At 43.9% G+C, this 25,454-nt stretch overlaps 2 protein-coding genes across 3 annotated transcripts in view; one reads left to right on the forward strand and one right to left on the reverse strand.

The window, feature by feature from the left end:
- The window catches only part of SLC18A1 (solute carrier family 18 member A1), a 32,689-nt gene extending 21,651 nt beyond the window's left edge, over positions 1-11,038 (reverse strand). For both annotated transcript variants that reach the window (XM_060787726.2, XM_060787725.2), the window contains exons 1-6: positions 10,909-11,038; positions 8,001-8,385; positions 4,323-4,381; positions 3,883-3,966; positions 347-439; positions 181-270 (exon numbers count right to left, since the gene is read on the reverse strand). In XM_060787726.2, coding sequence (XP_060643709.2) covers positions 181-270; positions 347-439; positions 3,883-3,966; positions 4,323-4,381; positions 8,001-8,385; positions 10,909-11,026 — 829 coding nt within the window. In that variant the 5' untranslated portion in view covers positions 11,027-11,038. The remainder of the gene's footprint in view (positions 1-180; positions 271-346; positions 440-3,882; positions 3,967-4,322; positions 4,382-8,000; positions 8,386-10,908) is intronic.
- An 8,315-nt stretch (positions 11,039-19,353) lies between these two features.
- The window catches only part of ATP6V1B2 (ATPase H+ transporting V1 subunit B2), a 30,868-nt gene continuing 24,767 nt past the window's right edge, over positions 19,354-25,454 (forward strand). The window contains exon 1 of the mRNA XM_060787746.2: positions 19,354-19,514. Within this exon, the coding sequence (XP_060643729.1) occupies positions 19,391-19,514 (124 nt within the window). The 5' untranslated portion in view covers positions 19,354-19,390. The remainder of the gene's footprint in view (positions 19,515-25,454) is intronic.

Below are 25,454 nucleotides of genomic sequence, written 5' to 3' on the forward strand. Positions count from 1 at the left end.
CACCCCACTTTCCTTCCAAGCGTGGGACCCAAAACAACCCGCAACCTAAAAAACAATATAATTAAAATTCTCACTTTTTTCAGTGGCATTTACTTCAAATCAGCGCATACACCACCTGTGCCTTCATTTTCATCCATAGCTGTGGATGTGTCCCACGTTTGGTATTTACTCAATACTCACCTCCATCCAACAGAGCTAGGAATGCCAAGAACAGGAAAGGAGAGGACTTCCCAACAAACGCATACATCACACTTCCAAAAGGAGCGCCAACTGCAAGAGGAAGATGAATTTAAGAAAGAAGATGGAAGCAGGAGGGAAAACAGCCGCAGGGACAAGGAATACTTACCAAGCACCCCCAAAGCTAACCCCCCTAAGGCGATTCCCATTGCGTTTCCCCTCTCATAGTCATCCGTGTACACACTCGCCAGCATCCCCAGACCTGGAAGCAGAAGCAGTGAAGTCAGCTTGGCTTTGAGCATTATTTTGAGACCCTCCGTTCAAGAACAATAAGAAGATTCATGCATCTAAGTTTTGGAGACTCTTGAGTTTTTGGACTGACACCTTCCAAAGCCAGATACCACCATCTAAGTTTGCCCAGATACGCAACCGCCATCTAAGTTCGAATACTGAATTTTAGAGACTTTTGAGGTTTTGGACTGACACCTTCCAAAGCCAGATACCACCATCTAAGTTTGCCCAGATACACAACCGCCATCTAAGTTTGAATACTGAGTTTTGGACACTTTAGAGTTTTTGGACCGACACCATCCAAAGCCACATACACAACCGCCATCTAAGTTCGAATACTGAGTTTTGGAGACTTTTGAGTTTTTGGACTGACACCTTCCAAAGTCCAGATACACAACCATCATTTTAAGTTTGAAGGCTGTCGGTGTCACCACAATATGGGAATATAGATCCAATCCAAGACAGTATTATTCGCATTCCTTCATATTTGATAAATTTTGGGTGGGATTTTGCCAGAAGAGTACAACTTGTAGGTTGTGAAGTCTGGGGAAAATTTGGCAACTGGGGAAAATTCCCCAGTTGTATGTGTTTCTAATGAATTGCAAATAGTTCTTGGTTTGTGCGTTTCAATAAAAGTTGGTCTCGAACATCCTAAAAAAAAAAAAGATTAATGCACTGTGATCTGCCTGCAGTGAAATTTGTCCTCAGTTTCAGTCACTTGTATATGGATGGCACATAAGAAACTTTGGACACTGGGACATGTGAGTCTACACTACCATATAAATAAGATTAAAGCAGATAATCTGGATTTTATATGGCAGCAAAAAAGGGGCCTGAGCAGGGCCGTAGCCAGAAAAAAATTTCGGGAGGGGTTGAAATTTGGGGGGGGGGGTTGAAAATTTTGCGGGAGGGTTTGAAAACTTGCCTCCTAGCTCACGCTGAAGCAAAGAGCACAGCAGGGGGCAGAGCAGCCTTCAATAGCCTGCAGCTAGATTATACAAATACATACTAAGCTATAACATGGAGGACAACAGAGTCAAGACAATAATGATATCCTGGGCCAAGGACCTAGGCAGACCAATAGAATTGGACAAATGGGAATACCTATGGAACAAAGAATTCAAATTTACTTTATCAGGTTCAATCAGGGAGAACCAATACAAAATGTTTTATAGATGCTATATCACTCCAGCAACATTGGCTAAAATAGACAAATTTCCTGCTGGAGGTGCAGGAAACAGAAAGGGACATTCCTCCACATGTGGTGGACCTGTGTGATCATACAGGAATTTTGGGATAAGGTCATTAAGGAGACAAATAAAATGTTACATAACAAGATTTTAAAAAGCCCAGGACTGTGACTGCTAGGTCTACAGAGAGAAAACAATAATCAAAAGGACCAAGAAATATATCAATATAGCTTTGCAGCGGCAAGATTGACCATAGCCAAAGATTGGAAAGGGGGAAAAGGTCTAACCAAAAAGGATTGGAGGGAAAGAATGTGAGAATATATGCTAATGGCCAGACTAACTTATAACAGGAGGAATAAAAGTAATGAGGACTTTTTAGAAAAATGGAAGTTGGCCGTGGCATATCTGAATAGAGTCAGTAATATAGAGGAGCTCCATTAGGAATTTAGGTTTACCATGAATAAGGATAGATATAGGCTTAAAGGGTTCATAGTGCTTCGGTGTGGGAAGTCATGGTGAAGGGTGCACGGGTGTGGGGTGAGGGTTTATTTTGTTTAGGATAGGGGTTTTGGGATGAGTGTAAGGTCTGTGGTATGTGTGTAAAATGCCATGTGCTGATTTCCTGAATGTTATGGAAAACATTTAATACAAAGCTCTGACTGAAAGCAGTGGAAAACAGGCAGAAATAGCAAGTCTATGTGTATAAGATATGTAAATGATAATAATTTGTACTTAATGTCAAAATTAACTGATTGATTGAATAAGGTAGATAGGCATGTACACGTCAAAAATATTGGTACCTGATTATATCTGTCATGATTTGCTTTTCTGTTATGTACCATAATCAAAATAAACAGTTTTAACCAAAAAAAAGAAAAAAAAAGCCTGTAGCTCTGCCCCTGTCAACCACCTCCACCAAGTCTGGCCTCCTTAATGAGAGCATTCAACACCCCCCCCCCCAATTTGGTTGCTTCACTACATCGGCTATTGCTGCAAGTAATGACAGTGTGAATAAATTGTCAATATTTGCTTGAGATAGTGCTTGCAGTTCTGGAGGAACTCTTAATTTTTTGCATCTCATAGACTTAGCATGGGGATTTGGTTAACCAGTTAGAATTCATGAGTAAACCAGGTTTTTAAAAAAATCTGAAACATTTCGGGGGGGGGGGGGTTGAACCCCTAACCCCACCTCGCTACAGGCCTGGGCCTGAGTGCAAACCACTTTTGCACTTTGGGCCCTTCCACACAGTCATATAACCCAGAATTTCAAGGCAGAAAATCCCAGTATCTGTTTTGAGCTGGGTTATCTGAGTCCACACTGCCATATATTCCAGTTCAAAGCAGATAATGTGGGATTTTATTCATTTGTGTGGAAGGGGCCTCAGTTTGCAAGAACTGAACAAAGGTGAGGGGAAAAAGCAAGAAAGTGGGAGAAGAAATGGTCTGAGCTGCTTTAAAATTAGCTAAGAAGAAGTAGGATATCAGAAGATTAATCAGCACTATCCTTGTCAAATCAGGGCAATTAGAGATATGGAGAACACTTTTCCATCCACCCAAGAATCATAGAATCATAGAATCAAAGAGTTGGAAGAGACCTCGTGGGCCATCCAGTCCAACTGCCAAGAAGCAGGAATATTGCATATAATGGTTTTGTATTGTAGCATGACTTCCCTAGATCTAGACACTATGCTCCTATTGATGCAGACCAAAATCCCATTGGCTTTTTTTGCTGCCACATCACATTGTTGGCTCATGTTTAACTTGTTGTCCACGAGGACTCCAAGATCTTTTTCACACGTACTGCTCTCGAGCCAGGCATTGTCCCCCATTCTGTATCTTTGCATTTCATTTTTCCTGCCAAAGTGGAGTATCTTGCATTTGTCACTGTTGAACTTCATTTTGTTAGTTTTGGCCCATCTCTCTAATCTGTCAATATCGTTTTGAATCCTGCTTCTGTCCAATTTGGTGTCGTCTGCAAACTTGATAATCATGCCTTCTAGCCCTTCATCTAAGTCATTAATAAAGATGTTGAACAGGACCGGGCCCAGGACAGAACCCTGCTTGTGGCACTCCACTTGTCACCTTTTTCCAGGATGAAGAGGAAGCATTGGTGAGTACCCTCTGCGTTCGTCCATTTAACCAATTACTGATTCACCTCACCGTAGTTTTGCCTAGCCCACATTGGACTAGTTTGTTTGCCTGTGATGCCCACCAACATATTTACCTGCAACAGAGGAACAGGCAGAGCCAATGCCCTGCATGGCTCGAGCAATAAACAGCAAGGTATAGGTAGTCGAAAGAGCAAACACTGCAGAAGGAGTAGAAATAGAAATGAAATCATTATATTGATATGTCCAGAATACCAGGATTATGTATGTGAAGCATTTTAAACACTGCTCATTCAATGATTGTTGGCATCTTTTCTGCAAACCTTTTCATATCGACCTACTTCTGAATCCAAAGTCTAAAGGTGGGATCTGGTAGTAATTTCTACTATTCCAATTAATAACAAACTCCTATGGTAGGAGCCAACAAGACTGAAGCTAAAATAGGGCCATAGAAAACAAGTAAAACAGTGGATAAGGCTCTTAATGAGACATGCCGCATTATCCCAGGATATCTACGTCCTACACCACTGGAGAAATTACAAAGCACAATACTTACGGAGCGTGGAGAGGAACATGATGACAAACCCAAGAAACATGGGGATGTGGTATCCTATCCTACAGAGAGAGGAGAAGTCTATAGTTTTACATTCAGTCATATATAGACTCATTTAATTCACATGTGAGAATCATAGAGTTGGAAGAGATCTCACGGGCCATCCAGTCCAACCCCCTGCCAAGAAGTGGGAAAATCGCATTCAAATTTATTTATTTTATTTATTTCGAGTACTTCTACCCCGCCCTTCTCAACCCCCGAGGGGGGACTCAGGGCGGCTTACAAAAAGGCACAATTCGATGCCTACACAAAATACACATACGTACAAAATAGCAGTTAAAACAATTATCACAGTCAAAACAGTCGGTATATAACACAATCAATAAAACTAATCTCATGCTCAGGGTTCGCCTTTCAGAGTTCTATAATTCCATTCCACTTAGTCAATTCCTGTCCATCGTCAAAGTCCTTTCTTTATCTGCCAGATTGTCCGAATGCCTGGTCCCAAATCCATGTTTTCAATTTTTTCCTGAAGGAAAGGAGGGATGTTGCTGATCTAATTTCCCCGGGGAGTGAATTCCACAGGTGAGGGGCCACCACCAAGAAGGTCCTGCTCCTCGTCCCTGCCAATCTCACCTTGTGATAGAGGCGGGGTTGAGAGCAGCGCCTCCCCAGAAGATCTTGGACTCTGAGGTGGGACGTAGAGGGAGATCCGTTCGGACAGATACACTGGGCCGGAACCATATAGAGTTTTGTAGGTCAAAACCAGCACTTTGAATTGTGCTTGGAGTTGAATCGGCAGCCAGTAGAGCTGACACAACAGTGGGGTGGTATGCTCCCTGTATGACGCTCCTGTAAGTACTCTGGCTGCCTCCCGCTGGACTAGTTGGAGTTTCTGAACAGTCTTCAAAGGCAACCCCATGTAGAGTGTGTTGCAGTAATCTAATCGGGATGTAACAAGAGCGTGGACCTCCGTGGCCAGATCCAACTTCCCAAGGTACGGGCACAGCTGGCGCACAAGTTTTAATTATGCAAAAGCTCTCCCGGCCACCGCCAAGACCTGGGATTCCAGGCTCAGTGATGAGTCCAGGATCACTCCCAAGCTGCGAGCCTGCGTCTTCAGGGGGAGTGTAACCCCATCTAACACAGGCTGTAACCCCATGCCCTGTTCAGCCTTACGACTGACCAGTAGGACCCCTGTCTTGTCTGGATTCAATTTCAATTTGTTAGCTCTCATCCAGTCCGACACAGCAGCCAAGCACCGATTCAAGGTCTGGACAGCCTCCTTGGTGACAGGTGGAAAGGAGTGACAGATTTGGACATCATCTGCATAGAGATAACATCTCATTCTGAAACTCCGAATGATCTCCCCCAGCAGCTTCATGTAGATGTTAAATAATATCGGGGACAGGATTGAACCCTGTGGGACTCCACACAACAACAGTTGTGGGGCCGAACAGGTGTCACCCAATAACACCTTCTGGGACCGTCCCTCAAGGAAGGATCGGAGCCACTGCAGAGCAGTGCCCCCGAGCCCCATGTCCATGAAGCGCCCCAGAAGGATACCGTGATCAACGGTATCGAAGGCTGCTGAGAGGTCCAGCAGAACTAACAGGGACACACTCCCCCTGTCCAGTTCCCGGCGAAGATCATCTACCAAGGCGACTAAAGCTGTCTCAATTCCATGTCCCGGCCTAAAGCCAGACTGTGCCGGATCTAGATAATCAGTGTCTACCAGAAACTCCTGGAGTTGTGTTGCCACCACACGTTCCATGACTTTGCCCAAATAGGGGAGATTGGAAACTGGCCGATAGTTGTCGAATTGAGTGGGATCCAGTGGTGGTTTTTTCAACAGCGGTTTTATAATAGCTTGCTGGAAACTTTCCTTCCTGTAAGGAAGCATTAACCATCACCTTCACCCACTCTGCCAAACCCCCTCTGGCTTCTTTTATCAGCCAGGATGGGCAGGGGTCTAGGATGCATGTGGTAGGTCGCACCTCTCCAAGGATCCCGTCCACATCCTCAAGCTGAACCAATTGAAAAGAATCCAACAAAAATGGACAAGCAAATGCTCGCATTACATCCCCAGAGACTGCCATTAATATATCGTCAAAATTAATATGTCGTCAAAACAACTCCAACAGATGGCCATCCAGCCTCTGGTTAAAAGCCTCCAATGAAAGAGCTTCCACCGGACTCTGGGGTGGAGAGTTCCACTGCTGAACAGTTCTCACAATCAGGAAGTTCTTCCTTATGTTCCAGTGGAATCTCCTTACTGTAATTTGAAGCCATCATTCAATGTCCTAGTCTCCAGGGCAGCAGAAAAAAGCTTGCTCCCTCCTCCCTATGACCAGAGGCGGCCCTAGGTAATTTTCAATGGTAAGCAAACAGTATTTTGGCGTCCCACCCCCACGCCCCAACCAATCACTGATGTATATTTTCTGATCGTTGTGGGAGTTCTGTGTCCCATATTTGGTTCAATTCCATCATTGGTGGAGTTCAGAATGTTCTTTGACTGTAGGTGAACTATACATCCCAGTAACTACAACTCGCATATGTCAAGGTCTATTTTCCCCCAAGAGCACCCCAAGAGCGCCCCTGGGCAAAATCAACTATACTTTGCGTAATGGGTTGAGCCGCCCCTGCCTATGACTTACCCTCATATTTATACATGGCCCCCATGTCTCCTCACCCATCTTCTGCAGGCTAAAGATGGATTTAAGCACAGATGGCCAGCTGTCTTGAGCAGATGCTTGGGGAGGAAAAACTTATATTGAACTTTCCTCCCTGTTTACATACCTACCATGTTACATATGACACAGAATAGCTACCATTTTAATTCTCTATTATACTTAGGGTAGTCCTGTGTCAAGGTTAGTGGGAAACTATAGTCCAGGTTCTAGATCCAGGGAAGTCATGCTACCCCTCTGTTCTGCCTTGGTTAGACCACACCTGGAATATTGTGTCCAATTCTCGACACCACAATTGAAGAAAGATATTGACAAGCTGGAAAGTGTCCAGAGGAAGGCGACTAAAATGATCAAGGGTCTGGCGATCAAGCCCTATGAGAAGTGGCTTAAAGAGCTGGGCATGTTTCGCCTGAAGAAGAGAAGGCTGAGAGGAGACATGATAGCCATGTATAAATATGTGAGAAGAAGTCATAGGGAGGAGGGAGAAAGCTTGTTTTCTGCTGCCCTGGAGACTAGGACACAATGGAACAATGGCTTCAAACTACAAGAAAGAAGATTCCACCTGAACATGAGGAAGAACTTCATGACTGTGAGAGCCGTTCAGCAGTGGAACTCTGCCCCGGAGTTTGGTGGAGGCTCCTTCTTTGGAAGCTTTTAAACAGAGGCTGGATGGTCATCTGTCAGGGGTGCTTTGAATGCAATTTTCCTGCTTCTTGGCAGAGGGTTGGACTGGATGGCCCATGAGGTCTCTTCAAACTCTATGATTTTATGATTCTAGGTAAAGTGTCACAATGATTTGACACAGGACCAAAATTTGAAGATAGGTTGTGGTGACAGAGAGAAAAATCACAAATCATTCCTTCTATAATGCTTTTCTAAAATAATTTTCCAATAGACCCAGCTGTATGTGGGGTGTGTTACTTTCTCTGTATGGCTTCTTTCATATAAGTATTAAAATGGATACCTACCAATTGTTGACAAGGCACCCTACCTGTTTGTTAAGGGTCCTACAAAGGGGTTGGCTAGGAGCTGCATCAAGGCTTTTGAGGCAAAGAGGAGTCCAACACGAACATTTTCCTTGGTAAGAAAATCTGTCCCGTCAGTACAACTGCTGTTCAGGGATGAAGCAGCTGTGGGGAGCTGAGGCGGAACACGTCTGTCTTGGATGCCGTTTGTATTTACAGTGACATTGTCAGTAGTGCTTTCTGCAATGGTCACCACCATCTGTGGTGCCACTGTGGATTTGCCAGAATAGGAGAAGATGGAGGCATTGGGAGCAGCTGAGGAGAGTGCTTGAACTGTTGGAATGGTGGACTGAAATGCAGGGTAGCTAGCATTTTTGTAGGTAGCATATAGGAAGGAAGGAATAATCGGAACTGGAAAGAAATTAGAAAAGGGATTAGTTTATATTGCACCCCTAATTCTCATGATTGAATCAGAAAAATCAGCTGAGGGACTTTATCGCTTGAGCTGGACAACCATCAATAGCGGTTTCAAACTGGCATGAGCAGCCACACAATTGCACCTCCCTCCAATCGCACAACTAAGCTGATTCGCCTACCTATGGTCTCACACATCTACTTCCACATTATATCATAACCTTGAAGCAAAGACCACCAGCATTGAAGCGATGGTCCTCCACCATCAACTCTGCTGGACCGGCCACGTTGTCCGGATGCCTGACCACCATCTCCCAAAGCATTTCCTCTCCTCCAAACTCAAGAATGGAAAATGGAATATTCGTGGGCAGGAAAAGAGATTTAAAGATGGGCTCAAAGCCAACCTTAAAAACTCTGTTATAGACACCGAGAACTGGGAAGCCCTGGCCCTTGAGCACTCCAGTTGGAGGTCAGCTGTGACCAACAGTGCTGTAGAATTTGAAAAGGCATTTATTTGTCGTGTCAGAACAACCAGTCAAATTATATTACATTTCTAACAGAACAAAGCAAACAAGCAGATTACAAAATTTGTGAGTATGAGAGTTGATTAAATGTCCTTTGACCAGTATCTGGCCACTTGGAGTGCCTCTGGTGTTGCTGCAAGAAGGTCCTCCCTTGTGCATGTGGCAGGGCTCAGGGTGCATTGCAGCAGGTGGTCAGTGGTTTGCTCCTCTCCACACTCGCACGTCGAGGATTCCACTTTGTAGCCCCATTTCTGAAGGTTGGCTCTGCATCTCGTGGTGCCAGAGCGCAGTCTGTTCAGTGCCTTCCAGGTCGCCCAGTCCTCTGTGTGCCCAGGGGGGAGTCTCTCATTGGGTATCAGCCATTGGTTGAGGTTCTGGGTTTGGGCCTGCCACTTTTGGACTCTCGCTTGCTGAGGTGTTCCAGTGAGTGTCTCTGTAGATCTTAGAAAACTATTTCTAGATTTAAGTCGTTGTGAACGACTTAAATCTGAAAAGGCATGAATGGAGGGAATAAGAAAGAAATGTGCCAAGAGGAAGGTGTGTCAAGCCAACCCCAACCAGGACCACCTTCCGTCTGGAAACCAATGCCCTCACTGCGGGAGAACACGCACATCAAGAATAGGGCTTCACAGTCACCTATGGACCCACTGCCACTACACTGATCTTGGAAGACTATCCTACTCAGAGAATGAGGGATCGCTTAAGTAAGTAAGTAAGTATACCATAACTTCGCCCTCTTCACTTCCACTACCCTGTAGCCTTTAAAATAATTTTAAAATAATTTCACAATTGCAGATGTGGTTAATTAAACACGAAGTGGAAATCCTCATCAAGAGAAGGCAAATGATGGGAATATAGCACTGGATGCTTCCAGACATTACCCAAATCTGTACCAAAGCTGGATTTTAAAGCCTGCTTTTGCTGTAGATTTGAATACAAACACACAAACCCAAAACCCGGGCTTTCCAAAGGTTTTTGGGCTCCATGAGCCTGGAGAACCAAGAGGGCACCCCCTCCCCCAAAGCCTTAAAAGTAGACAAAAACCTATCGGGTCATCATTAAACTCCTCTGGCAGGCCTCCTTGCACATAGAAATAAAATGCCAGGGGGTGGGAATTGGGGTTAAGCAGGAAAATCACTCCTCCTCCCCCTCCAACTCCTGGCATGTCATTTCTATGCACCAGGAGGTCTGCCAGAGCAGATTAATGGTGGCCTTTTAAGGGCTTGTGGGGGGTAGGGTGACCCCATGCCATTCCAGAAGTTAATGGATGTATGGGGGCACCCAGTCTGGAAAACCTGTTTTTTGTTGGGGCGGGCATGGGGACAAAATCCCATGCCAAAACTCCAAAACTTCAGACTTTTCCCCATGTCTGGAAGTGCCCCCAGAGGAAAGTACTGGCATCCCCACCGCCACCGCCAACCCCCCCCCCCCCAAATTCTGCCAAGAAAACCCAATAATAATAATAACAACAACAACAACAACAACAACAATATAATCATAATCATAATCATAATCATAATCTTTATTTATACCCTGCCACCATCTCCCCAAGGGGACTCGGGGGTGGCTTACATGAGGTCAAGCCTGACAATACAATACCTCAGTATAAACCAACCAAGCAATAAAATAAAACAAAAAATAAAAACACAATACAAAACCATTATAAATAACATATCAGCAATAAAACACAACATTTAAGAAACACAAGGATAATATGGTTGCCATAAATCAAAAATGATTTGAAGGCACCCAGTAGCACACTCCTACATCCAGCCCCTAGAACTCTGCAAAGAACGTATTGATATACAACAGCTACCAAAATGGAGCTGTAGACTACATGATTGTGCTGTGTATCGCTCTGATGATATTGACCTGTATTTCAGGTGAAGGGTAAAGTAGGACAAAAAGTTTTAAACACTACTCTAAACTAGACAGCCCTCAATACCTCTATATGACTTTTAACACATGGAGACAGACAGAACAACATGCAACATACCCACAACTGTCAACAGCATATTGTCCACAAGCAAGGCAACAAACACAACCAGCAACACCAACTTCCGCGATTCCCTTCCTTCTTTTAACCAGGTCCAAGGGGCACGCTCCATTGTCATCCTTGGAAACAGTGTTCCTTTCTTGGTTGACTTTGCACACTTCTTAGCCTCCAATGTTCCCTTTAACCTGTAAGAGAAAGATTCCCACAAAATTTATGCCCAAAGTCCCAGCTTTCTAATATTCAGAAACACTCTTTGCAAAAAATTACATCTGCTGGCTTCTGTTTGAGACCCCTTCTCCTGCTTTTGTTTTCGAGCTGCTTTTAGGAGGATCTCCTCCGCTGAGGAGATCCTGAGGACCGCACCAAAGAGAGTCCTTGAACCTTGGTGAGGCCAGCAAAGCCAATTTCAGCAGCAAAAATATTTAAAATAATAAATCCTCACCAAAGCGGAAGAAGCTGGGACCGAGGTGTCTTTATTAGCGATTCAGCTGCAATCGGATGCATTGTAGGAATAGTTCCACTACAAGCATAGCAATACAGATTTTTACTGGCATTTTTATAGAGAAAATACAAAGGAAAACAATTCAAATCTCCCGCCTGCCCCTTGCCGGCCGGCTTCGCACTGATTGGCTGACAGCCCAAACAGCTGGGAGGAGGCTTGGCGGCCCGCCTCGCTCTGGGCCAATCAGCAAGTTTCTCCGCCTCTGGAGGGCCAATCGGCAAGCTCCTCTCGCTTCTGAGGATTGACAAATCAGAAGAGAGAAGGCGGGACAATCGCTGACAATGGGGAAATGATGGGATTACCGGTGGCCGGCCAGCTGGAATGTGAGGCATTGTTTTTGGCCGGCTAGGTGTGATTTTCATAAGAAAGGTTTTCCTGTCCTTGATGGGTTTGGCTGAGAGAGACAAACAGGATCAGGGCAATGGACCTCGGGTGGGGGAGGTCAACGCTGCCCTTTGTAGAATCAATTATAATGTCCGTATCCAAACAGACTTCCTCATCTCACCAGACCAACTCAGAGAGCGAGAAAAAGGAAATCATAGCCAGGTTGCTAACGGGAGCGGCACTCAGGGAGCATACCACTCCTCTGTTGAGCCAGCTCCACTGGCTGCCAATCTGCTACCGGGCACAATTCAAGGTGCTGGCTTTAGCCTATAAAGCCCTAAACGGTTCTGGCCCTACTTACCTCTCCGAACGCATCTCCACCTATGAACCGACTAGAACATTAAGATCGTCTGGGGGAGGCCCTGCTCTCGGTCCCGCCTGCGTCACAGGCGCGTCTGGCGGGGATGAGAGACAGGGCCTTCTCAGTGGTGGCCCCTCGGCTATGGAATGCCTTACCGGTAGACATCAGACAGGCACCTTCGTTGCTGGTGTTTCGGAGAAAGGTCAAGACTTGGCTTTATGAACAAGCGTTTGGTTAAACAGTGCAACTGAACATAGGAAGACGGTAAATGGAACATAGGAATGGCACAAGGATTATGAGAACGGATCTGATTTCACTGAGGCACTATGTTTTGATTTGTTAATTGTTGTTGATTGATGTTGATTTTGTTGTTGCATTTGTTCGTTTTTAATTGCACTGACATTGTTGTGATAACTTGTACCATGTAAACTGCATTGAGTCGCCTGTTTGGGCTGAAAAATGCAGTATAGCAATAAAGCAAATAAATAAATAAAATAAATAAATGGCTATTGTTCCATGCAGATGAGTCAATCAAAAGGGAGTTTCGAGAGAGGCAGGGATTCTCCCTCGAGCATTTCAACAGTCCTGGGTCACATTTTCTAGGGCAAAAGGCAAAGGGGAAAGGCAATATTTCATAGCAAGATACATACATTCATAATCATAAGCATTTCATAGCAACAAAACCCTATCTTTGTCCCACATTCCAAGTATATTTAATAAGAGAATTAATTTTCATGAAGAAGCCTGAAGTCCAATGTTTTAAAAGGTCTTTGAGGAAAGTTCATGAGGTCCAAGACATGCAGGCGGAGAGTCCATGATCATTGGGAAGGCTGGCAGATGAAACCCCAGCTGTGCTGCAACTGATTCATGCTTTTGTTCCTTGGGAAACTACAACTCTCACAAAGGGCAGAAGTCCCAAGATCCAGCCATTTCCCAAAAGCCTCGTGGGGTCCTTGTTGTTGTCAGTGCCTTGGCAATGTGACCAAGACTTAACCTTTGTTGTGTAGTCTGGTGCCCTTGCCCTTTGCAGAACTATAAGTCACTATCCCTTATTTGGGGGGGGGGGGGTGCTCGACATCACTTTCAAGTAGGGAAAACGATCCACTTATGAACCTGAGTTTGAATATTAAAGTATGCTTTAAACAAATATTTCTCTGAAGTGTATAATTTATCATGATTCTTTTATAACATGCCAGAGACTGCTATTATATTTGTGCCTATTGGCAATAAATGTTCTTTTCCTTCCTGGAAACTGCCCATGGCTTGTGGATCAACACTTGGCCAGGGCAGCATTTTAGGGAGCACTGCTTTAGACAATGATGGTGAACAAAAATTGTCCCAAGTTGAGTTTGAGCTAGATAGACTAGGAAAAGGAGGAGAGTGTTTAAATTCTGAGTTACTTATGCTCAATGGATAATGCTATGATAATGCTTTAACTGCTACAGTTGCATCTCACAGATTCCTAGGATATGTAGTATGGTAAACCATTAGATTTCTCTAGATCAGTGTTTCTCAACCTGGGGAGGTGTCTCGGGTGGGTTTCAAAGGGGTCACCAAAAACCATCAGAAAACATATATTTCTGATGGTCTTAGGAACCCCTTTGGCAGAGAATGCTGAGGATCTCTCACCTGTCCTTTTCCTTCTTGGAAACAGAGGCAAATCCTTTCACCAAAAGCCCCCCTCCCCCTTTGCTCAGCAAATGGCAGTGTGGAGCACATGTTTGGGTGACGGAGAGCATGCGAGGCTGGAGGGAGGCACACACCAGTGAGTCCCTTCGATGCGGGGGTTCTGTGTGGAAGGTTTGGCCCAATTTTATCATTGGCGGTGTTCAGAATGCTCTTTGATTATAGGTGAACTAAATATCCCAGCAACTACAACTCCCAAATGTCAAGGTCTATTTTCCCCAAACTCTACCAGTTGCACATATTGATTTTTCGAACCAAGTTTGGTCCAGATCTATCATTGTTTGAGTCTACAATGCTCTTTGGATGTAGGTGAACTACAATTCCAAAACTCAAAGTCAATGACCACCTAGCCCTTCCTGTATTTTCTGTTGGTCATGGGAGTTCTGTGCCAAGTTTGGTTCAATTCCATCATTGGTGGAGTTCAGAATGCTCTTTGATTGTAGGTTAACTATAAATCCCAGGAACTAAAACTCCCAGATATCAATGTCTATTTTCCTCAAACTCCACTAGTGTTCACATTTGGGCATATTGAACATTCCTGCCAAGTTTGGTCCAGATCCATCATTGTTTGAGTCCACAGTACACTCTGGATGTGGGTGAACTACAACTCCAAAACTTAAGGTCAATGCCCACCAAATCCTTCCAGTATTTTCTGTTGGTCATGGGAGTTCTTTGTGCCAAGTTTGGTTCAATTCCATTGTTGGTGGAGTTCAAAATGCTCTTTGATTATAGGTTAACTATAAATACCAGCAACTACAACTCCCAAATGACAAAATCAATATATCCCTCAAACTCACCAGTATTCAAATTTGGGCATATCGGGTATTGTGCCAAATTTGGTCCAGTGAATAAATATACATCCTGTCTATCATATATCTATATTACAATTCATAACAGTAGCAAAATTACAGTTATGAAGTAGCAATGAAAATAATTTTATGGTTGGGGTTCACCATGACATAAGGAACTGTATTAAGGGGTCACAGCATTAGGAACCACTGCTCAAGCTACTGTTCCAAGTACTGCTTCCTAAACTGCACATCTCAGGATTTTATCAGATGTTGCCATGACATGAAACCAAGTTGGCCAAAGACATTTTTGGAAAGAAAATATCGCTGCTTCTTTGGTTCATCTATTTAATACATAACAGAGACTTGTGTCATGACATCTTTGCTCCTGAATCATCCCTGAAAATAGTTATGGGTGATAGGCTTTGAGGTACTCCCTCCATCTTTAGAAAACCTCTGAAAAAGTCTTGGAGAATTTCCAGGAAGAAAATAAACAATTGTAGAAACAATGGACAGAAATATAGTACTGGTCCCTGGCACATCCCACACCAGATGGCTTGAGAAATATTGCTCTATCATTTGCATCTTTCTGGACATTTGGAAATTATTATTATTATTATTAATAATAATAATAATAATAATAACTTTATTATTAAGGGACTCAGGGCAACTTACTTGGGGCCAAGCCCAGGTAACAGAGTTAAAACATAGCACATCAAAGTACATCAATAGCAATGTAAAACAACATAAACAACATTAAACAAAATATAAAACAGGCATCAAAACCAACAGCAATAACATGATCCAGTCTCGACATGGATGGGCGGCCTGGTGTCCAACAGATCAGAAGATAGGACAATGAAAAAAGTGATAGGGTGTGTAGCTGTGTTAAGGATACTGATGGAATAACCCTGTATCCAGATCTTACTGTAATTAATGGGGTTACTAGTCAAAACTGGAAGCTACAAATTGCAACTTTCATCATATTACTTTCTATATCTTGTTGACTATGGAAACAAACTTGACTTTTGCAAAATAATTCTACAACTTGCTGCCCAGTGCTAAGAAATTGAGCTTACTTACCTTTGCTGAACACATCGCAGATCAGTTGTTTCCCCAGCACAGTCCCTCCTGGTGAATTTATTATAGCCTTTTTATCTGGAGAGGATATGAGGATCCCTTGTCCAGAAAGATGTAATTGAAAGCACAAATATGCTCCATTCAGCCCTGCAGCTCTGCTTGCGTCAAAGGGAGGGAAGTGGGGTGTGGATAAGGAAGAGATGAAGAGCTTGTTTGCAGGATGGAAACACCTGGAAACCATCATAATTTATTTTAAAAATAAGGATTTACTTATCTCTCATATGCATGGGCTGTAGTTGTTCCCATGTCCAGGAAAGGCCAAAAAAACCCCTCATAGTTGTATTTCCTATAAGATCGAAGGCTGTTGCGCCCGTCCCTGAAGTGAGCTTTCTCCACTATATCTTCCATTAGAATGTTCCCTGCAAAGGTGCAGTTATGGGGCTAAAAGGAATTGAAGGATAATACGCTTCATCCCTTTACCTGAGGCAGCATCCATGTCCCATTCGTCAGCCCAAGCATGTGCCTGGCAGACTAAGCGATGTGTTGTTGAAGGCTTGCATAGCCAGAATCACTGGGTTGTTGTCAGTTTTCCAGGCTATATGGCCATGTCCCAGAAGCATTCATAGAATAATAATAATAATAATAATAATAATAATAACAACAACAACAACAACAACTATATTTATATAACCCACCAACCATCTCCCCTAGGGGACTCGGGGCAGCTTACAAGGGACAAGCCCAAGATTACAATTAAAACACACAAGTAAAACATCAGATAAAACAAATACAACACAATTGAAAGCAATATAAAAACAATACAGCTGAAAGAAACATAGCTGACTTGGCCACGGTAGTCCACACTCTTGTTACATCTTGTATAGATTACTGCAATGTGTTCTACATGGGGTTGCCTTTGAAGACTGTTTGGAAGCTACAATGAACCAGGTGGGTACGAGAGACAGGGCCTTCTCAGTGGTGATCCCTCAACTGTGGAACTCCCTCCTAGTGATGTGAGATCAGCCTCCTCCCTCCTGGCATTCAGAAAACAAGTAAAATCCTGGCTTTGGAAGCAGGCATTCAGAGACTAGCTATAATGCAATAGATAGCTGGGGATTAATGTGATTATAACTAGAATGGCTCATGGACTCTGATTACGGACTATGTGGTTGTTTTAATTGTATTTATATGTTATCATTTTTGGTTTTATGATTTAATGTTGATGTATTTATAATCTATTAGGTTTATGTTTCGATGTGGCATCGAATTGTGCCAAGCTGTAAGTCGCTCTGAGTCTTCCTTGGGGTGAGATAGGGTGGGATAGAAATAAAATAAATCATGTTCCTTATTAATGATCCAACTCATCTGATTGGAGAAACTATCTGGCAATGGCACCCATCAACTGCCCCTTGTTGTACTGAGCCACAAAACTGGTATATATTTTACAGACCAGTCTCGGAAAGTCAGTTCATTTATGTTGTGTGGAAATATTTATGAGTCAGTACCATAAACTGAGTAGTCACATTTCAAGAGGAAAAAAGAGGAGATAGTGGAGGAAGCCAGAAGAGGCACAAATGACCAGTTGAAGTTATGAAAAAGGCAGTTATGGAGTGTCTCGTCATGGTTTGTTATTTCTATGTCTTCTTAAGTACAGAAAGGCTTGTGAGATTTCCTTGTGAGATTTCCAGGGAGTTAATGAATTGGGAGGAGACTCAGTGGTACAGCATGTACTTTGCAAGCAAAGATGTTCCAGTGTGCCTAGTTACTCTCCAAACAGGATGGAAAATATTTTTGTCCCCAAAATAAAGTTTAGAAAGACTTTTTCTGAAACCTTGAAAAGCAGCTGCTTCCACAGTAGGAAATACTGAGTTGGGGTAGATCTGGTGCATCTGGGAGATTCCACCAAACGTGTCCAGCGGTTCTCAAACTGGGGTCACCAGATGTTTTTGGCCTACAACTCCCAGAAATCCCAGCCAGTTTACCACCTGACTTCCTTGGGGTGAGATAGGGTGGGATAGAAATAAAATAAATCATGTTCCTTATTAATGATTCAACTCATCTGATTGGAGAAACTATCTGGCAATGGCACCCATCAACTGCCCCTTGTTGTACTGAGCCACAAATCTGGTATATATTTTACAGACCAGATCTATCATTGTTCGAGTCCACAGTGCTCTCTGGATGTAGGTGAACTATAACTTCACCTACAAACCCTTCCAGTATTTTCTGTTGGTCATGGGAGAACTGTGTGCGAAGTTTGGTTCAATTCCATCGTTGGTGGGATTCAGAATGCTCTTTAATTGTAGGTGAACTATAAATGCCAGCAACTACAACTCCCAAATGACAAAATCATTTTTTGAGTGAAGGACATATATTGGGTTGTTAGGTGTCTTGTGTCCAAATTTGGTGTCAATTTGTCCAGTGGTTTTTGAGTTCTGTTAATCCCACAAACGAACACTACATTTTTATTTATATAGATTAGATTGTATTATTAGAATAGCACAGGAGACAAGATGGAACAGCTGGTGTGTGGGGGGGGGGGGAGTCTCCAGCTGATGGCATATCCAGGAGACAAGATGGAACTATCCCTTGGCCTCCCCTCTCTTCACTTCACCTCCATTTGTGCCTCTTCAAATTCTGCAGCACTGCTGGTCATAGCTGACCTCCAGCTGGAGCACTCACAGGGCAGGGCTCCCCAGTTCTCAGTGTCTATGCCAGAGTTTTTAATGTTGGCTTTGAGCCCTTTGAGCATATTATTGTTAACTTTATTTATACCCCGCAAAATCTCCCAAAGGACTCGATGCAGCTTACAATGGCCAAGGCCGCCAACACCAACAACATATCATACACAATAAAACTCATAAGCAAATAATAGACATCAAGCAAAACAATAAAACAGTAAAACGATGACACCGTGACGCAATTAAAACCTAAAGGCCGGGCCAAATGTAATAGACAAAATTTAAAAGTGCTGAACTTGACAGGTAATATGTAGAGGTGTTTGGAGGTAGGTGCAATGTGCAGATAATCCTGAATCTCTAACAAAGTGCATTTGGGACTTGATGCCAGAAGTTCCCTATTCTGGAAAGGCACATTGGAACAGCCAGGTCTTCAGGCTCTTCCTGAAGACTGCCAACATTGGCGCTTGTCTGATGTCCTTGGGGAGAGAGTTCCAGAGTCAGGGGGCCACCACAGAGAAGGCCCTGTCCCTCATCCCCACCAAACACGCCTGCGACCCAGGTGAGATCTTGAGCAGGGCCTCTCCAGATGATCGAAGGGAGCGTGCGGGTTCATAAACGGAGATGCGGTCATGCAGGTAGGGAGGTCCCAAACCGTTTAGGGCTTTGTAGGTGAGCACCTGCACCGTGAATTGGGACCGGAAAATGAACGGCATATACAGCAGGCATGGGCAAACTTCAGCCCTCCAGGTGTTTTGGACTTCCACTCCCACAATTCCTAACAGCCTCAGGCCCCTTCCCCCTTCTATTTTCCAGGCGAGAAGGAGGGCAAGCTCTGTCACTCCCCGCCTTGAGTTGCCCAAGGGCGACGTCATCACCCCTCTGGCCCTGCCCTTCAGCACGCTGGCCAGCTCCTCCGCTCTGCCCGCCCCTCCCCTTGCGGCACTTCCGGGCCTGCGCACTCCGCCTGGGCGGCGCGCGAGCGAGGGGGGAGGGGCCTCTCCAGGAGGGGAGCTTATTAGCCGCGCCTGCGCACTCGCGTGGAAAGCCAGACGGGCACAAGATGGCGGCGCTGCGGGCCATTCGAGGGATGGTGAACGGGGCCGTGTCCGAGCTGAGCGGCGGAGGGGCGCCCAAGGAGCAGGCGGCCGCCGTCACCCGCGACTACCTGTCCCAGCCCCGCCTCAGTGAGTATCCAGGCTCATTCTGAATCTCTGTAGGCCCGGAATGAGGGCCAAAATGCCAGGAGGAGGAGGAGAGGAAAGGCCCCGGTTTCTGCCCAAGGCCTGGAAGACAAGCCTTCTGAGGAGGAACTGGGCCAGGTTAGCTTGGAGGAGAGAGGGAAGGCTGTGAGGGAAGAGGGCACAAGAGGCCTGTGTCAATATCTAAAATGGTGACATTCAGGGCAAGGTTCTTTTTGGCTGGCCTGAAGAGTAGGACAGGATGGAGCAAGGGCATCAAATGGCAGGGAAAGAGATCCCACATAAACATGAGGAAGAACCTCCTAATATGAAGGAGAATATGCTGCTTTGGAGTGTGGTGGGGGGTATTGTTTTTAACCAGGCATGGGCGAACTTTGGCTCTTTCTCCAGGGGTTTTGGACTTCAACTCCCACAATTCCTAACAGCCTCAGGCCTTTTCCTTTTAAGCGGCTGAGGGGGAAAGGAAAGGACCTGAGGCTGTTAGGAATTGTGGGAGTTGAAATACAAAACCTCTGGAGGGAGGGCCAAAGTTTGCCCGTGCCTGATATAAAAAGAGATGAAAACTAAGATCAAAGGAGGGAAGCAGCACTGGAGCGGTGTACCAGATTTATTTATTTATTTATTTGCTTTATTTATATACCGCCTTTCTCAGCCCTTAGGCGACTCAAAGCGGTTAACAACATCAATACAAAACATCACAAGACAAGTATATAGCGGTTAAAAAAAATTGTAACATAAACAATTAAACATCAGTATAACAATCATTAGCGCCTCAACAGGAACATCAGAGTCCAGTCTCATCATCCATCATTCCGTATTCCTATGTTCAATTACATTGTTTAATCGAATGCTTATTCGAACAGCCAGGTCTTCACTTTCCTCCGAAACGGCAGCAGAGAGGGGGCCAATCTGATATCTGCAGGCAGGGCATTCCACAGCTGAGGGGCCACCACTGAGAAGGCCCTGTCTCTCGTCCCCGCCAGGCGCACCTGTGATGCAGGCGGGACAGAGAGCAGGGCCTCCCCAGATGATCTTAATGTCCTAGTCGGTTCATAGGAGGAGATGCGTTCGGAGAGGTAAGTAGGGCCAGAAGCATTTAGGGCTTTATAGGCTAACGCCAGCACTTTGAATTGTGCCCGGTAGCAAACTGGCAGCCAGTGGAGTTGGCACAACAGAGGAGTCGTGTGCTTCCTGAGTGCCGCTCCTGTTAGCAACCTGGCTGCCGAACGCTGGACCATTTGAAGCTTCCAAGCAGTCTTCAAAGGCAACCCCACGTAGAGAGCGTTGCAGTAGTCTATACGGGATGTAACCAGAGCGTGGACTACCGTGGCCAAGTCAGACTTCCCAAGGTATGGGCGCAGCTGGTGCACAGATGTGATAATAATTATTATAATTATAATCTTTATTTATACCCCACCACCATCTCCCCGAAGGGGACTCGGTGCGGCTAACATGAGGCCAAGCCCAAAGATAGAATACAACTGAGTAAAATACAAAATATAGACAACAAAATTAAATCAGAATAAAATACATGCAATAACAATAAGATAAATAAAACAAATAAACATAATATAAAATCGAACACAATAGGCGAGGTAACATGATAAAACCCTGGACGAAGTAGGAGTAGGGGGGAAAAAGGTGTAATTGAGAGGAGCCCAAAAATGATGAACAGTGGGATTAGTGGGTTGTTGTAGGTTTTTTCGGGCTATATGGCCATGGTCTAGAGGCATTCTCTCCTGACGCTTCGCCTGGATCTATGGCAAGCATCCTTAGAGGTAGTGGGATTAGTCTTTCAGTTTAGGAAGGGGAAAAGTGCATCATGAGAGAAACCCTGTCCAAAACACCTGGAGGGAGGGCCGAAGTTTGCTCATGCTTGCTTTAAACAGGGCATCTTTTGGGTAGACTACAGTTGTGTATTCCTGCCTGGCAGAACAGGGCTGGGCTGGATGGCCCTTGTGGTCTCTTCCAACTCTAGGATTCTTTGAAGTGCCTTTCCGGGGCTGCGGCAGAGATGTTGGATGAGTCATTTCCATGGTGATGCTCTTGTTTTTCTGCTTTGGAATCCAAAATTCTATGTCCTACCACAGCATTGCTGTTTTTCAAGGCCTAGATATTGATAGATGCATTTCCCATTTTCATCTTGGTTCTGTGCTCTGCAGAACCTATTTCTTCCTCTTTTTAAGTCCTTCCTAGCTTTGCTTTTGCGAAGAGATAGTACACGTGCTGTCGAAGCCCTTTACGGTTGGAATCACAGTGTTGCTTTGTTTACTGTCTTCATTTTAGAGTTTTTATATAAATAAAGAACAACACTCAGAAAACAGGAGAATTCCAGACAGGAAACAATTAGGGCCAGCTAACACCTCCTAACAAAGAATTCCCCCAGGCAGGAAGCAGTCAGGCTTTGAAGCTGCAAGGCTATTCAGTGTTAATCAAGATGGCCAGTTGCAACCTTCACACTTGCCTCCAACAGAGTTCTTTCTCCCACCCTGGAAATTCCACAGATATAGAAACCTCACTTGCCTAGTTTCCAACAGACCTCACAACCTCTGATGATGCCTGCCATAGATGTGGGCGAAACATCAGGAGAGAATGCTTCTGGAAAATGGCCATACAGCCCAGAAAACTCACAGCAACCCAGATATTACATGGTGGCTGTAATATTTCTTTGCAATGAAATGAATGACTTCAAAATCAAGGGCTCTGCCATCCCTGCTCCTTCAAGCTGCAGTCCTGTGCAGGCTAACCTCAGAATCACATCCATTGAATGCTGTGAGATGACTTCACAGTGAACATGTTTTGGATTGAAGTGTCACTAAAGGAGTAGACTTCATTGTCTGTTGTCTGTAGTTTTTTCAACTGAATGGTTGAAGGGTGACATGGAAAGGAGGAGGATTGCTGCAGGTAGTTCTAGGTCAATGTTCTAATGTGAAGGGAGAGGGTCGTTCATGGCTTCCTACTGATTCAGCAAACATTATATGATTCGGAGAGTCTCATGTCTAGGTAAACATGGTTAACCGAATGGCAGTTATGCCACAAATGTATTAAGGCTGCAGCCTATATCCTATGCAGCCAGGATGATATAAATATGTGAGAGGAAGCCACAGGGAGGAGGGAGCAAGCTTGTTTTCTGCTTCCCTGGAGACTAGGACGCAATGGAACAATGGCTTCAAACTACAAGAGAGGAGATTCCATCTGAACATGAGGAAGAACTTCCTGACTGTGAGAGCCGTTCAGCAGTGGAACTCTCTGCCCCGGAGTGTGGTGGAGGCTCCTTCTTTGGAAGCTTTTAAACAGAGGCTGGATGGCCATTTGTCAGGGGTGATTTGAATGCAATATTCCTGCTTCTTGGCAGGGGGTTGGACTGGATGGCCCATGAGGTCTCTTCCAACTCTTTGATTCTATGATTCTATGATGATCAGACAATCGTCAACACATCCAATCTCATTCAATTTGTGCTTTGGAGGTCCTTTTTGGAAATAACAGGGATCTCCAGATAGGAATGATCCTGCCTGAAACCCTGTGGAGCTTCTACCTGGTGACAGTATTGGACACAATGACCCAACAATCTGACTCAGTTTAAAGCAACCTTCTGTGTACTTATCTGATGAAGTGGGCTGCACTCTACAAAGCCTTATACTACTATCAAGATAGACTTTAAAATGTCACAGGACCTTGTTATTGCTGCGGCAGACTCACATGATTATACCTTTGAACTTTGGATTTGGTAACTCTCAATTTAAAAAGAATAGGCCCCTTTCTCTCCTTCCTGCTCACAGTTATTATCAGCCCCTCTCTGTTTTTTTAACAAACTGGATGAAATGTCACCATTCAGGCTCTTTGCTTATCCAGCTTTTTGACTGTGGCAAATCAGTGCCGCTTGGTGCATGAGAAAGACCATTGGCAAACTCATTTCCAGACTGACAGAAGGAGCAGATGGTGGAGGCCGCTCTGATATTCTTTCTCTTTTGCCCGAAGATGTTGAAGCTCTTGTCGCTTTTAAAGTCCGAAATAATGACATTAGGGATTGTCTATAAAAAGGAAATGAGAGTACGTGGTTTTGAAACATTCTGTGGGTTGACTAATCTGCTTGAGCTAAGTCTCAAGGTCATGTGGTACACTGCAGAGTAATATGTAGTAGGAGATGGAAACAAGATGGCTCTCGGATGTCTAGTTCCAACATTCAATTGCAAAATTCTTTTGGAATGGATGTTAATTTCTGACACATGAGAATAGCTGTTGTGTCTCATCCAAGCTTCCTGTTATGTGGCCACATTTTAATTTTTTTTCTCCTAGATTGAAACATGGTAACAATAAACCTATACATAGTGATGTATAGGTTTATTGTTACCATGTTTCAATCTAGGAGAAAAAAAATTAAAATGTGGCCACATAACAGGAAGATATATACATTTTGTGAAATGTAGAAGTAATACAGTATTACTATTGTAAAAGTAAATACGTTATGTAGCTGTATTGTGTTACACAACAACTTTCTGTTGCTGGCTTAATCTGTTGCAGAAAAAATGGTATTTCTGTGTCATTTTAATTTGTCTTGCAAGGAGGCATAAAACACTGTCATTTGTGTACAATAATGAATATCATTGCAAGTATTTCTATGTGATAATTAAAAATAGAAGAATTGTCAAGCCAAGACTTGAGAATTGGGGTGATCCTAAGGAAGGAGCAAATAATGCACAAATAACCAAAGATAATTATTTGTTTGAAACCAGTAGACAATAACAGATCAAAATGCTATTATTAGAGATAGCACTGCATGACTCATGTGTAGATACATCTCGACAATTCCAAAAACGGACTCAGCTAAACCTGAAATCTAATAATAATAATAATAATAATAATGTATTTCTATCCTGGCCTATCTCCCTGAGGGAACTCAGGGTGGTTTACAACAGATATCTGTTATAATATCTAACATCTTATATCTAATATAGTTATTATTATAACTCTCTTAGTGGTAAATTCCATTTGCTTCAGTAGGGTTTGCTTCCATGTTGATATTCATAGAATTTATCTACAAACCCTTTTTATAGCCCCAATTAATTTTAATGTAGCCTGTTAAGTGTGGTTTAATTTTTCCCTTGCTCCATTCTAATTGTCCCTCACCTCAGCTAGGAAACTTCCTTGGAGATGTTTTGATGCCGATTCTATTACTGTAAATGACAGAGTGACAGTATGACAGGACACTAAATTTCTACTATTGAGAAATTTTTGAAAGGGGAAATCCATCCTTGCAGTGGTTAAGTTTGGTTACATGGGCCCAGCAGAGTTGCGCAAATCTATATAGCTGAGATGCATCCTTTCAAAATACATGCTGATGGTTCATGGAGCATGTACTCCTCTAGGTGTTGGACTACAGCTCCCATCAGCTCAGCAGAGTCTGTGGAAGGAGTATGGAAGTTGCAAACCAGCACCATCTATAGAATTACATGTTCCCTATTCTAACTTCCTACCAAGATGTATGTGGTTTTGGGGACACATGTAAGTCATTTGAGTCTGGACCCTCTGAGAGAATCCAAATCTTTTTAATCTTTTACTAGCAAATGTCACAGTTTAGTTAAATAGCAGTGGATCCAAGCATAGATCCAGCTGACTTTAACTGTTTGTGCAGTTGCTTTTTTTCATGTCAGAGCGACTTGAGAAACTGCAAGTCGCTTCTGGGGTGATGGAATTGTCCATCTGAAAGAACATTCCTTGGACGCCCCAATGTTTTACCATCCTGTGGGAGGCTTCTCTCATGTCGCCGCATTAGAAGCTGGAGCTGACAGGTGGGAGCTCACCCCACTTCCCGGATTCTGTACTGCCAACCTTTTGGTCAGGAGTCAGCCTGCACAAGGGTTTAACTCATTATGCCACTGGTAAACCACTAGCTAACTTACTGATAGTGTTAAAACAAGGAGATTG

This window comes from Anolis sagrei, chromosome 7, assembly GCF_037176765.1.
Source record: "Anolis sagrei isolate rAnoSag1 chromosome 7, rAnoSag1.mat, whole genome shotgun sequence".
Classification (NCBI taxonomy): domain Eukaryota; kingdom Metazoa; phylum Chordata; class Lepidosauria; order Squamata; family Dactyloidae; genus Anolis; species Anolis sagrei.